At 34.8% G+C, this 13640-nt stretch overlaps 1 protein-coding gene across 1 annotated transcript in view; it reads left to right on the top strand.

Moving 5' to 3' along the window:
* The window catches only part of LOC117342184, a 138047-nt gene extending 125293 nt beyond the window's left edge, over positions 1 to 12754 (top strand). Inside the window, 10 exon segments of the mRNA XM_033904224.1 lie at positions 244 to 382; positions 3525 to 3646; positions 4343 to 4451; positions 4631 to 4740; positions 5468 to 5573; positions 6691 to 6815; positions 8794 to 9072; positions 9295 to 9411; positions 10729 to 10870; positions 11453 to 12754. Coding sequence (XP_033760115.1) covers positions 244 to 382; positions 3525 to 3646; positions 4343 to 4451; positions 4631 to 4740; positions 5468 to 5573; positions 6691 to 6815; positions 8794 to 9072; positions 9295 to 9411; positions 10729 to 10870; positions 11453 to 11621 — 1418 coding nt within the window. The 3' untranslated portion in view covers positions 11622 to 12754.
* Positions 12755 to 13640: the final 886 nt, after the last annotated feature.

The following is a 13640-nucleotide window of genomic DNA, read 5'->3' as shown; positions in this document are numbered from 1 at the left end:
TGTTTAATATTTGAAATGTATTTATGCCAAAGGGGACGGCTTGTATAGGCATAGCCTATTGCACAATTTCCTTTAAATCATTTTGATTAGATGAATATATTATTTAAGGGGTTTGAGATATAACCTTCTTCGTAAAAGGAATAGGGAAGAGACAAAACAAATCCATATATAAATACTCTCAACCATACCACTCTGGTTAGGAAATATGTGTCATTTACTGTGCTTACTTTATTCTCATTTAAGGAGGAGACAATGCTGGTAATTCAGGTGAGGGCGATGGCGGCACATCATGCAACATTCAGGAAGCATTACAATGCATAGCGCCTCTGGCGGAAATGGGCGATATCGGTACTAATCCGGAACTGCTTAACCGAACGTGCAGGTACATCATATAGTTTGAAGCATACATTAGGCGTCTACTAAAAAGCATCATGAATAATTCCCTTTTTAAATGTTTTACAAAATCTATTTGATACACAATTGTTTAATGGTTCATATCGATTATCTAATGTCTCAACTGCGTAGGAAAGGGAAACAAGATCAAATTGAATATTACTAATATAGTCCATCATATGTAGGCATGTGGGATAGGGAAAATCTACCCGAGGGTGTAGAATTTGCGGTTAAAAACCAGGCCTGCCGAACCTAACATATGATGGATGATATTTCCCGCACCTTTTTCGTGAAATGCATGGGTAAATCGATCCAACATGTCGTAACCATAGAGATACTTTGTCTTTTTTCTCGGTGATCGACAATAAAACCACATATTCGGAAAGATGAGAAAAAAGTTTGGTATAAACTACGGTATACCATGAAAAATAAGCTGACTGTCAAAGTGTCAAGATAACAACGATCGGCTTTCCGGAAACTGTCGACTGATATTTGACACTACGTCATATTCCTCCGCCTATGCTTGCTTGCACAGTGAAAAATATATAGTCTTCCGCCGTAAAAATCAATTCTCAACAAGCAGTAACAAATTGAAAGAATTTACAGGTCAATGATCACAATTAATAATTTGTGCAAATGACACAACGACAACAATGATATAGTGCATTTGTGAAAGATATTATACATATAAAAAAAAAAGAGAAGGGTTTTCCTAGTGACGTCACACAGTCAAAAAGTAGTCCTGGACCTGAGGTCACTCGGTGCACCTATGTGGGATAGAGATATCCCACATGGTTGTTCGCCACGGGACAAATGTATCTTACATATGCAAAGGTGAGAGAAAAAGTAGGCATTACTACTACTACCATAACATTTTTTTACAATATAATTAAATTTACAAAGACAATAATGTACATATATGTATTTGAAAAACATGAAAATTCGTTGTGTATTATTTTCATGGTTGCTATAGAAGCACGAAAATAAATCTTGCGAAAACTGTGATATGTGTTATTGTCCTATCATTGTTGCAAGGGCTTACCACGAAGGTTTCTAACAACGAAATAATTTGAAAGCAGCTCCAAACCACCTATCTTGCTATATAGTTATTATATATAAATGACTGTCCAGTGCAGTATCTTCATGTTTTCCCATTTTCTATGTATGTCATCTGAGATTCAAATTCTATTTAAATGGCCATGACAATTTAATTAATTGATTTTTGACTATCTGGCCATATAGATGCGATTTGCCAACACATTAGCAAATGTAACTGCGAGCATAACTTCATTACGAACCTGTCTTGCTGTCAAATATCCCGAAGAAGCAAGGCGAAGTCCTCGTTTGGCCTACTTTGCTTTCTTGCATGTGATTGCCGGTATTTATTCGATTTTTTTTTATGACGTTCGCTATCTTGTAGTGTCATCATTTTCTCGCTTAATGCGTTTTCAAAGACCAATTGGCTAATCGCTACCAAGAGGAGCAACGTCTGTCATTTTTCTATTTTGATGGTGAACTTCTCTGCGCATGCTCGTATTGTTGTTCGTTTGCAGCGATTCCTTTTCGTACTACGGGTCGTTTTCACATTTTTCAAAAAAATCATTTTTTAATGACTTTGGGCTATCTTAAGACTTCGAATAACGGTACAGTTATAACTTTTACTGGTTTTCTTTTTTATCTAATAGCATTAAATTATTTCAACGACGAACTGCATCTTTAATATTGATGCTTGTTTATAAACGTGTTCCTAAATTCATCATAGCCACTCTGATTTTTAGGTAAAATAAATCAATGTATGTTTTTTTCGTAGGTTATTAAAAGGTAATCAGATTTGTACTTTTAACGAAATTAAATAGATCAACATTACATGCAATTGAAGTTTCCTTCAATCGCACATTCCATTCAATAACTAAAAAAAGAAAATGCATTGCAGTTAATTAACATCACATTTGTTTTTTGGTTTGCACCAATTAATGTTTCTTATGAAAGGAGTCGCTGCGGCACAATCAAGCAAAACATGAACTGCATAATGTGATGCATTTATGACCATTTAGTGATTTTATTGGAATCGATAGTGTAACCATGTCTAGAATACTCTGAAATGTCTTTTAAAAAGTCCCAAACTAGGGAGCGATATTTAGTTACGTTGCTTATCATATTTGTTTTAAGTGTATTTAAATAATCAATTTAAAATCATATAGAAAATGTTTCTTTGGTGATTGATAATCCACCCGGAAACTAAACCACGTCTTACCATGAGGATAAAAAAGCAAGCAAAGCAAGGGAACACTTTTACTTTACTTTTTAGGTCTAACTATATAAATTAATGTTAACATAAATTACATCAAGTATTTGATAAACAAGGTACAACGAAGGAAGTATCTATAGTTTATGAATGTGCATGCAGATCCGAGTGTGAGGGTTTAGCAGGAAAAGAAAACTCGATTAAAGTAAACATACATTACTCTGCATAAAAAATTCATGTTTCCTAATTTAGTTGATGTTTTTACCATGAGTAAGGCTTAGATGATATAAATATTTCCATTGAATTTTTACAAAATAAATTTATAAATGTCTTTGTCTGTGTCCTAGTCTGCCTCTTGTATTACCTTTTGTGTGTTAGTGCTGTCTTTTTAACATTAACAATACTCTCCAACGCTTCTTCATCCAGACAGCATAATCTCTTAGGCGAAGCCATTTTTCAAGGGGTTCCATTAGCATTCACTCGAACGATTTTAGGTGAGAAACAGTCTGTTTTGCTTCGTCTTCGTCTCGAATACGCTTAAGTTTCCGAAAGCGTTTTCGGATTTTATCGTATTATCCCTGATGGCGGTAGAGACGATCCGAAGGGATATGACACTATTTGAATGGGGGTTAAATAACCCATTCCGGTTAATAGCACGTTTGACTAATAACCCGGTTAATACCATTTTTGGAGGATGTGTTTCAAATAGCATTTCTATTGTCATTTTTTATAAAGTATATAATAAGGAAAGGTATAAAAAATGTATTCTAACAAAATATTAGCGCTAGGGTTGTTCTTGGTTCCTCTACTGAATCAGACTTAGTACTTGTCGTGATAAAGAATGTATCTATGCCAAGTGTTTCTTTATGTTTTTGTACTTTTGCAGTACTGTTTTCCCTGAGGTGACTACCTGTATCAATAACCTACCTCCTTCCTGTACCTCTGACCCTATGTTCACACAGATAGAGGTCGCCACACAACAATTACAAACTATCTGCCAAATGACCAGTAAGTAATGCAAAACATTCATCGTGATTAACTAAGGTTTGGAGCAATGACAACCAATAAAAGACCAGGAAAACAAACTTGCAGGAGTCGATGTGTAAACTGTTAAATAGGCTGACTAAGTATGTAGAACATATTTTTAAATATGAATAATGCCACACCATTACTATTTTAAAGAAGCACAGCGTGATCAAAGAAATTCAAGATTTACCAAAGGAATTCAGTCATATTTGTCTATTTTTGATATACCAGGTAAAATAAGCTAGAATGTGGTTGAAATTTATACGTGTCTTCACAAATGACAAGGTGTTACAGTTTGTCACGGGGAACAATGTCTATGATAAAGATAACAAATCTACAGTTTTCTTATTAGACAAAGACAAACCTTAATTTTCATGTCGAAACTTAATATCACTTACACCTACATGATACATTTATATTGTTTGATAATATGGGAATGATACGGTTTGTATTTTTCTTGTCTTCATAGTAATGAAATATACATATTAAGAACATAGCTAATTCTGTGCTACTTTTTACAAATCCACATTTATCTCACCGACGAGGTACTGTAGAAAGCAGACATTGACTGTGCTCTCTAAAATAAAGAGCCTTCATAGAGCTTTTGTATTACTAATCTTTGATATTTTCGATGTTCTTTTCAATATCATTATCCAACTGTTATGTATCTTCTTACAGGAACCTGTGATTTATCTGCATTTAAGACATGTTTGGATCCCCTACTAATACTTGATGTATACAGTTCGAACGGGACCACTGGTCAGGCACTTGTCCAAGGATACTGTCGGTACTTATCATTTTATATCTTAAACGTTGATTATTATTGACACGCTAATTTTGTCTGAGTATAACAACACTAATTCATAGCTTAGAAATCAAATTGAAAAAAAAATCACCGTGAAGGTTTGGATAGTTCCAATTGATATTGTTAAAGAGACATACAAAAAGCTTTGTCTTTTGTTGTAGAGTAATGCAAGAATATAACAGATGCACCAGCAAAGCGCCACCTGGCTGTCAGACTTTGATTTCAGGCGATGTCTTCCTTACTGACCTTATATGCGAAATCAGTATAGAAGGTACGTCAATATAGTTGTACGTTACAAGCTATATCCTCCTGACTCTTCCTGATAGCAGAGTGTTTTAATCACGCTTGATGTTCTTGTCGGAATGGTAGTTGTCATACGGTTATTGTGGGTATACTATGCTCGTGTGACCGTTATACGCCCAATAACATTACCTTAGCTGTCGACAGAACGGTCATATCGACTGGACAAGCCATGTCCTTATTTCAATTAGAACGTTCGATGTGGCAGTTGACGAAAATATATCCATGAATAAAAACTTTGAATTGATTAACTAATTATGGTGAGATTATGCAACTGCAGGGTTGACTCACACAAACCTGAAACTTGATCATGAAATGTGATGTGCGTTATAACTTAATTAGTTGGTTATGATTCTGATATTTACATACACGTGTTAGGAAATGTACTACCATAATCAATTGTAATGTGACTTTATTCACCCTTTTAGAATTTAGAACTAGAAAACATATCCGATTGTTTCTATTTCAGCGATTGAAATTTCCATTATATTCATGTATTTATTCATTAAATCAAACCTCCCTTCATTGTCGAATGTATAATGCAGTAAGCATAAAAAGCTACAACACTTTTATCACGTTGTTATGACTAGCATATAAAAAGTACTTGATATTTGTGATTAGAGTAAGATTTTGTTGTAATGTGTTATATCATTCACAAAACTAGTTATTTGTGTAGTAAATATCATTTCTTCTCTCAGACAAAGCCTGTAACTTTTCTGGTCTGCTTGGATGCTCGTTACCGCTGACAATGTTCGCTGTGAAAAAGACACTTGGTCTCCGAACAGAACTAAGTGAAGACTGCAGGTAGTTGAAATAACTCAATTCAAACAATTATTATTACCTTTTTCCAATGAGAAAGATGAATTCTAGTTACTACTTTGTCTGTTCGGATGTGCGTGCGTGCGTGCGTGTGTTTGTGCGTGTGTTCGTGCGTACGAGTGAGTGAGTGTGAAAAGCTTGTGAACAGGATAGTATATGTCCAGGTTCCCCGGGGAGGGGGTTGATTGAGTATAACATCACACCATCAACTGCTACACATAGTTAGATTTTTTTTCTTGGCCATCGGCCATCTTGGCTACTCTTACATTAAAAGCGTTCATGATAGCTCTTGAACCCACTAAAATTTGGTTGATATTTACATAATTTATGATATTAAAGTCCACACATGCTGTGGCTTTGGTGATCATCGGTCAGAGTTGAAGGTCAAAGACTGCATCTGATCACTTTTGAAATAATAAAAAAAATATGTCTTATCTTTTGAGCCCCCTGGCAAGATTTAGTTCATGTTTTCAGAAGAACATCAAGTTCTACACCTGCAGAGATTTTTGGTTATCATCGGTCGAACTTGACCATCTTTTAAAATGAAAATATATTGTTTAAGATACATCATGAACTCAAGGATAGTAATTTATATTACCATCATACCAATACAAAAACTCTACATATAATCATAATTTAGTGTTTATCAGTTAAGGTCAAAGTTGACTCTAACAACTCTCAAACTAAAAGGTTGTTTTGAATCCTTTAGTTATAGTCTTATAGTCATGTATACAATTAACACACATATCTGCGTCAGAAAGCATATGTAGTTGTCAGTGATTATCCAGTTTAATGGTATCGGTGCATGGAATGTCATGAAATAATATCTTACTTTAAGTAATTATGAATTAATTTCCTATGTTTGAGTTTAAACTGAGATGTGAAATTGAATATGCCCTCCATTCTATAATTATTTTAATGGAAAGAAAAACGCGCTCTTCAGTTAGTCACAAACTCGTTCCATCCACTTTTAAGGAATTCCTCTTTTAATCAACAAATCAGTTGGCACGGACTTTTTATCATTAACGTCGGCATCATTCACTATTTTCTTGCAAGTGTTAATATGTTTAACTATGTTTTACAATAACTTTTGCTTAAATAGGGTCTTGGCCAGTTTCAAAACATGTATGGAACCCATCCGTCCAGACTGCGCTAACGACAGTGCTGTGGTAGAGGAAATAAACAAATTGTACAGTGTTACCAATGTTCCAGCCTGCAGTTATACATGTAAGTGAACACGAAAAAAATGTTGTAAACAATAATATGTTATCATTATGTCTGATGCTCCAACATATATCAGGTATTTTCGGATATAAATCAATGTATCGGGTATTTTAGAATATATCTGATACAACACCATTGATGGGTTATTTATGATACAAAACCATCTATCAGGTATTTGATAATGTGTCTGATACAACGCCATCTATTATTTATTTTAGGATAAGTCCTGATACAACCCCAGCTATCAGGTGTTTAATTATATATCTGATACAATGCCATCTATTATTTATTTTAGGATAAGTCCTGATTCAACCCCATCTATCAGGTATTTTAAGATATGTCTGATACAACCCCAGCTATCAGATATTTTAGGATATGTCTATTACAACCCCAGCTATCAGGTATTTTAGGATATGTCTGATACAACGCCAGCTATCAGGTATTTTAGGATATGTCTGATACAACCCCAGCTATCAGGTATTTTAGGATATGTCTGATACAACCCCAGCTATCAGGTATTTTAGGATATGTCTGATACAACGCCATGTATCAGGTATTTTAGGATAAGTCCTGATACAACACCATCTATCAGGTTTTTTTTAGGATATATCTGATACAACCCCAGCTATCAGGTATTTTAGGATATGTCTGATACAACCCCAGCTATCAGGTATTTTAGGATATGTCTGATACAACCCCAGCTATCAGGTATTTTAGGATATGTCTGATACAACACCATCTATCAGGTATTTTAGGATATGTCTGATACAACCGCAGCTATCAGGTATTTTAGGATATATCTGATACAGCACCATTTATTTTTTATTTTAGGATAAGTCATGATACAACACCATCCATCAGGTATTTTAGGATATGTCTGATACAACGCCATCTATTATTTATTTTAGGATAAGTCCTGATACAACGCCATATATCAGGTATTTTAGGATATGTCTGATACAACCCCATCTATCAGGTATTTTAGGATAAGTCATGATACAACCCCAGCTATCAGGTATTTTAGGATATGTCTGATACAACGCCAGCTATCAGGTATTTTAGGATATATCTGATACAACGCCAGCTATCAGGTATTTTAGGATATGTCTGATACAACCGCAGCTATCAGGTATTTTAGGATATATCTGATACAGCACCATTTATTTTTTATTTTAGGATAAGTCATGATACAACACCATCCATCAGGTATTTTAGGATATGTCTGATACAACGCCATCTATTATTTATTTTAGGATAAGTCCTGATACAACGCCATCTATCAGGTATTTTAGGATATGTCTGATACAACCCCAGCTATCAGGTATTTTAGGATATGTCTGATACAACCCCAGCTATCAGGTATTTTAGGATATGTCTGATACAACCCCATCTATCAGGTATTTTAGGATAAGTCATGATACAACCCCAGCTATCAGGTATTTTAGGATATATCTGATACAATGCCATCTATCATGTGTATTAGGATACAAAACATCTATCAGGAATTTTAGGATATAGCTCCTTTTCTTAATTGCATAGTATGTTTGATAAATGGCAAAAGTGAATATGGCCCTTTTTGTCAAAAAAATATGGAAAGGTGATATTTTAAGAACTATTTCTAATCGTTATAAACAGAAAGCCATTGTACAAAGTGCTTGCAGAATGTATATCAGACCACTAGAAAGGTAATGCATGTTGTTTTCATAACCCAATGGAACTTTTTTTTCAGTAAATTTAACAAATTATATTAAAATTGCATTTGAACTTATTACATCCAGAACGGCGGATAAAACTTGTTAAGATTAGGATGCAAATTTTATGCGCATGCGTATATCATGACCGACTGCCGAACAATGTAAGTTTCAACTATAGTTATTATATGATGTATCTTACCTTTCTAATGAAACATGAAAAATATATGTTTATTTCTTAGTGCCTTATTCTTTGATATAACATGACAAATGTGTCTCTATTAACATAGCAACTACCCCTTCGCTATGCACCACTGATGATATACAAGGAGGAGAGGTATTACTTTGGCCAAGGAATCCAACTTCTTCCACGAGTACTGACACAATAGCAGAATGTACAGAAGCTATCTGTCGCCCACCATCATATGGATTGCTCCCAGAGGCAGCAGTGACGAGGAGATTGTCGGAAGAAGAAGATGTGGGCTTTTATTGTGATTCCTATGACAGGGGAACAGTAGCGGCCGTGCTAGAAGCACCAGGCAAGACATTCCATAGGTGTAACTGTCCAGGTATGTAAATGATACCAATAAAGTTGAGTGTAAGGCAATAACGGGAAAGCCCGAAACATATAGAATAGTTATGAAAGGTTTTTAAGTAAGTCCCATATTGGTTTGTTACAAATAGATAGTGAAGAACACCAAATTCATTTATTTAAAGTACAAGTAATTATATGTACAATCAGTAATATAGTTAGATTTTATTATGCCTCATGTATGATGTTTCACTGCAAGGTGTCACCTGTGGACCTGGATCAACGATGTGCTCCAAATCGGGAGAATGTATTGTCAATGAAAGCGTATGTGACGGTCAGACTGATTGTAGTGATAACTCGGACGAGGAGAGCTGTGGTAAGTACAATATCATTATCCAGGCTACTGTCAGCCGTACGGGATAATTATTTGACTCGCTTTTGTCTTTATATATAGCTATACGCACAAATCTTTGCTGCAGAGTATTTCAATGTCGGTACTTTAAATTTAACTTCAATCCGACTAAAATATCAAATGCACACAAACTTCGGTAACGTACCTTGGAGAATCCCTAAAAAGAGTTGTGTGTTATTGTTTTCTTTGAAAATGATTTAAAGATGAGGAAAGGATCAAAAGCGGTCGTGATAGCCGACGGTGCATCGACTGTGAAACGAAAGTAGTTTGTATATATTAAAACGGTAAGCAACGAGCAATCTGATTTGTCGGCATATCTATAAACAGTAATTGGCAACCAATCAATAGCCTACTTCGGTTCCACAACCGATGCACCATGTGAACCAGAAGCAAACGCTTATGGTCTCATCGTCAAACCCTGTAACACTTATATCGGTCTTATTTTGTCACATCGTCCAGCTCTGTCACGGATATATCCGTCTGTTAAATTACATTTTGACCTCGGCCTATTATAACAGATATATTGTCCTGTTGTTCATTGATAAAGTGTCATAGTGTGTGTTAGATATATCGCTCGGTTGTACCACAAATATATCCGTATCGAAGGTATATTCGTTGGTTTTGTCTCACTGTAATCTCGGCGTGGTAAACCTTACTTAAAATTTCCTCTTCAGACTTAACTTCTGTACGTAGTTACACCGTATTAACACGCGGTCTTGGCTGTACTGTTTTAACTCTCTTAGCCTCCCCCTTCTTCCCCAACCAAAAAAGAAAACAAAAACAAACAACAAAAAAGGTAGCTATTATATGGACTGATTTTTCCCTTTATTATATCAGCCTGTCACAGATATTTGCTCATAAAGTGACCTTTTTTTTAATGCTTCCATTGGTTTTAACTCCGAACACTTTCAAATAAAATTCTCAAAACAAAGTTTTGGCTTTTTCACATGGCATTTTGTTAACGAGAGTGGCGTCCCTTTATCCATCGTCGTTGTAGGTTTTATGTCATTTGTTGTTTGATAAATGTTATATTTTATCTTGATAAGTTACATGTAATATATCATTTCTATAAAATCCATTATATACTGAAAAATTATATATAATTATATAAGCTTGGGTGCACCACCTATACAGTAGTCAATAGTTCTATAATACTTTAAATGTCATAAATCATTAAAGGTTGACTGCTGAGGTTAAATATCAGTAGTCAGAGTATAATTTACAATAGGGATCATACATTCAGTACACATATATATATATATATTTACCTTTTGGTTTTAGATGAAGTGGTGATCAAAACAGAACGAGAAATGAGCGGTATAGTGATGATGAAGTATCGGTCACTCACAACACTGGTGTGTGACCAGGGTATAAACTTTTCCGACCGAGAAGCCAGTGTAATTTGTAAAGAGATGGGATACAGGTACGTATAAACACATATCCCACGAAAGCACATTACTAACCAACACACATTCCCCCATAAGCACATTACTAACCAACACACGTTTCCCTCGAACACATATTACTAACCAACACACGTTTCCATCGAACACATTACTAACCAACACACGTATCCCTCGAACATATATTACTAACCAACACATGTTGACCATACACACCGGTAACCACCGCATTTTCCATTGTAACACGTATTCCCGTCTAACAATTTATATCAACGAACTCATAAGTAACTAAACTTTTTATTTTACATTTGATTTCATATTAGTTGATATGAATCGTCTATAGATTTGATTTACTTTAAACCATCAATAAAAAGCATTTAAGGAATTATCGCCCTAACCATATGGAATGCTACCAAATTACAAAGGAAAATGATATTTTGCACTTCATAGTGTTCTTTAAGACCTTTATGTCAAAAAGCAAATTACAGGGTACAATGTAATAGCCAGAGATTACTACTCACAATATAGCATTACGTAATCTTATACCTGATTTTTTTTTCAGTGATTATTACTAAATATTGTCTTTACAATTTGTATTGAAGGAGAGGAACCCGATCTTCTTCAGGCAGGAAAGTACTCGATACACAGGCGTGGCTTACCCTTACTTGTGAGGAAACTGCAACAACAATGTCTGAATGTGTACAAGAGTGGCTTGTTTCGCGATACGCATGCGCCAGCATGATACCTGCGGCCGTCATTTGTTATTCTTAACGAGAATGTCTTGATATAGTTTTATGTTGTAGTTCTTCTTACTACCTGGTATATGTAATTAGTTCCGATTAAATTCATATGATCTACATTTCCTCACTTAAACATCATTTCTTTTAATTTATATTACTTCATAAAATGTAATGAATTAACACTTTCTTTTATCTTAACTTTTATGCGGAAAATGGGAATTTTCTCTGTAATAACATGACAAGTGCTTAATATAGCCACATCTGACGTCGAACTGACCAAATAGCTGCACGTGCGCACCTATTAAGATTGATGCAATATGTCAACAAAAACCACCAGGCGTTGTCGTGGTAGGTGATAGGGGACCAAACAATTCGTTCTTATCAAAATTCAGTCTCTGTTATATGACTATCAGATCTTTAGTCTGGATAAATAACTTTTATCACGAATATGCCTAAAAACCGACCACTCTTTGTAAATAAATGAGAAATGGTGCATATCTGGAACACATCAGTATCTTTCATTCAGAAATGTTCCAAAAAATTACAAAATTTATTTGTCAGTCGATGATTTTACCAGATTATTTTCTGCTTCTGACCGATCAATCATACGTAGTGAACATGTTCATCAATTTAAAACAACCACTGATCATATCTACATAAAGCATATTAAAGTATAGACGTGGGCACCCTTTTATCCATATCTTACTTTGGTCATATTTTTAAAGATTTTTTAAGTCGGAAATATCACGTCAATTCCAATAATGATGGTGAAAATAAAATAATACAATCATTTATTTATTCAGCATGAGAGTTTTTCACCCGCTGAACATCATTTGTTCACACGAATAGTGTAGATCCTATAACGTATAAAATATGTGTTAATATGAAACAGGTGAGTGTATAATCGATACAAATGATGTAACCGTGATTAGTATACATCAATTATGTACAATGTATACTGTATATACCCCGGTGTAGGATTTGGTAAAGAGAAGACGTCTGAACTTCGCTTTTCTGACATGGGGTGTGATCATTATAATAACTTAATTACATGCCGTGTATTCTTATCTTTTAAACTAAACTTCTTGACGGATGCAAATGTATATGCTATTGCTGGATGTTTCAGCTATCTTTAATAAACTTTATTTTTCCATAGAAATTGTATTTGTTTCGTTTGTTTCTTCTTTTTTGTTTTGTTGTTGTTGTTTTTTTTGTGAAGATACATGAAGTCATGCTTTTTCACGATCGTCATTTATTGAACAGAGATACAAAATGATATCAGACTCGTGGTTAAGAGAAGACACCCAGGAGATACCGATGTGATTGTGAAGAAAAACCGTTTTATGATTGGATAAAAAGGAAGAAAAGAATAAAAACAACAAGTAAAGAAAAACAAACAAAATAGACAAAAGAATTGCTCGATAATAAACGAGAACTATTAGAAAAGGTACGTTAGTTCAGAACTCCAGATAAACATATAGACTGTTATAGATCTTTAGGTGCTAATATCCTGTGCGGGTTTTTGTTTGTTTTTTTGTTGTTTTTTTTTCAACTTTCCTTAGAACATCTGATACACTCGTACTCATACTTGACAACCATCTTAGCTTACCAGGCCCAACGGACACGTGAGCTTGTGTCGGGTAGCGGCATCCCTCTTCTTTCTTCCATCCGTTGCCTTTTCTGTAAAATCGCTACTAATCATGAACGACTGAGTGGATTTTGACAACATTTGGTCTGAAGGGTCCGTGGGAGATGAGAAACAAATTTGCATGAACGGTGACTTGTCTCCCTGGGCCAGGTGGTTTGAGGCCGAATAGAAGAAATAGGGGATAATTCTTTATATGGCTACTTGAGTACTTTTGTTTTCCGGTGATAACTGAAATATCTTACTGAGCGATAAAAGCCATTTTGACCTGTTGTCGACCGATTTTGTTAAAAGTAAATATTAGAATAAATGTTCAATCTATTTGATATGGATAAACGTTATAACAATTAATAAACTTACCATTGAACTATATGCACCTTTTCCGAGTAAAAGGGGATTCTCGAG

Source organism: Pecten maximus, chromosome 2, assembly GCF_902652985.1.
Source record: "Pecten maximus chromosome 2, xPecMax1.1, whole genome shotgun sequence".
Lineage (NCBI taxonomy): Eukaryota > Metazoa > Mollusca > Bivalvia > Pectinida > Pectinidae > Pecten > Pecten maximus.
The sequence above is the reverse complement of the archived record's forward strand: the minus strand, read 5'-3'. Positions and strand labels throughout refer to the sequence as shown.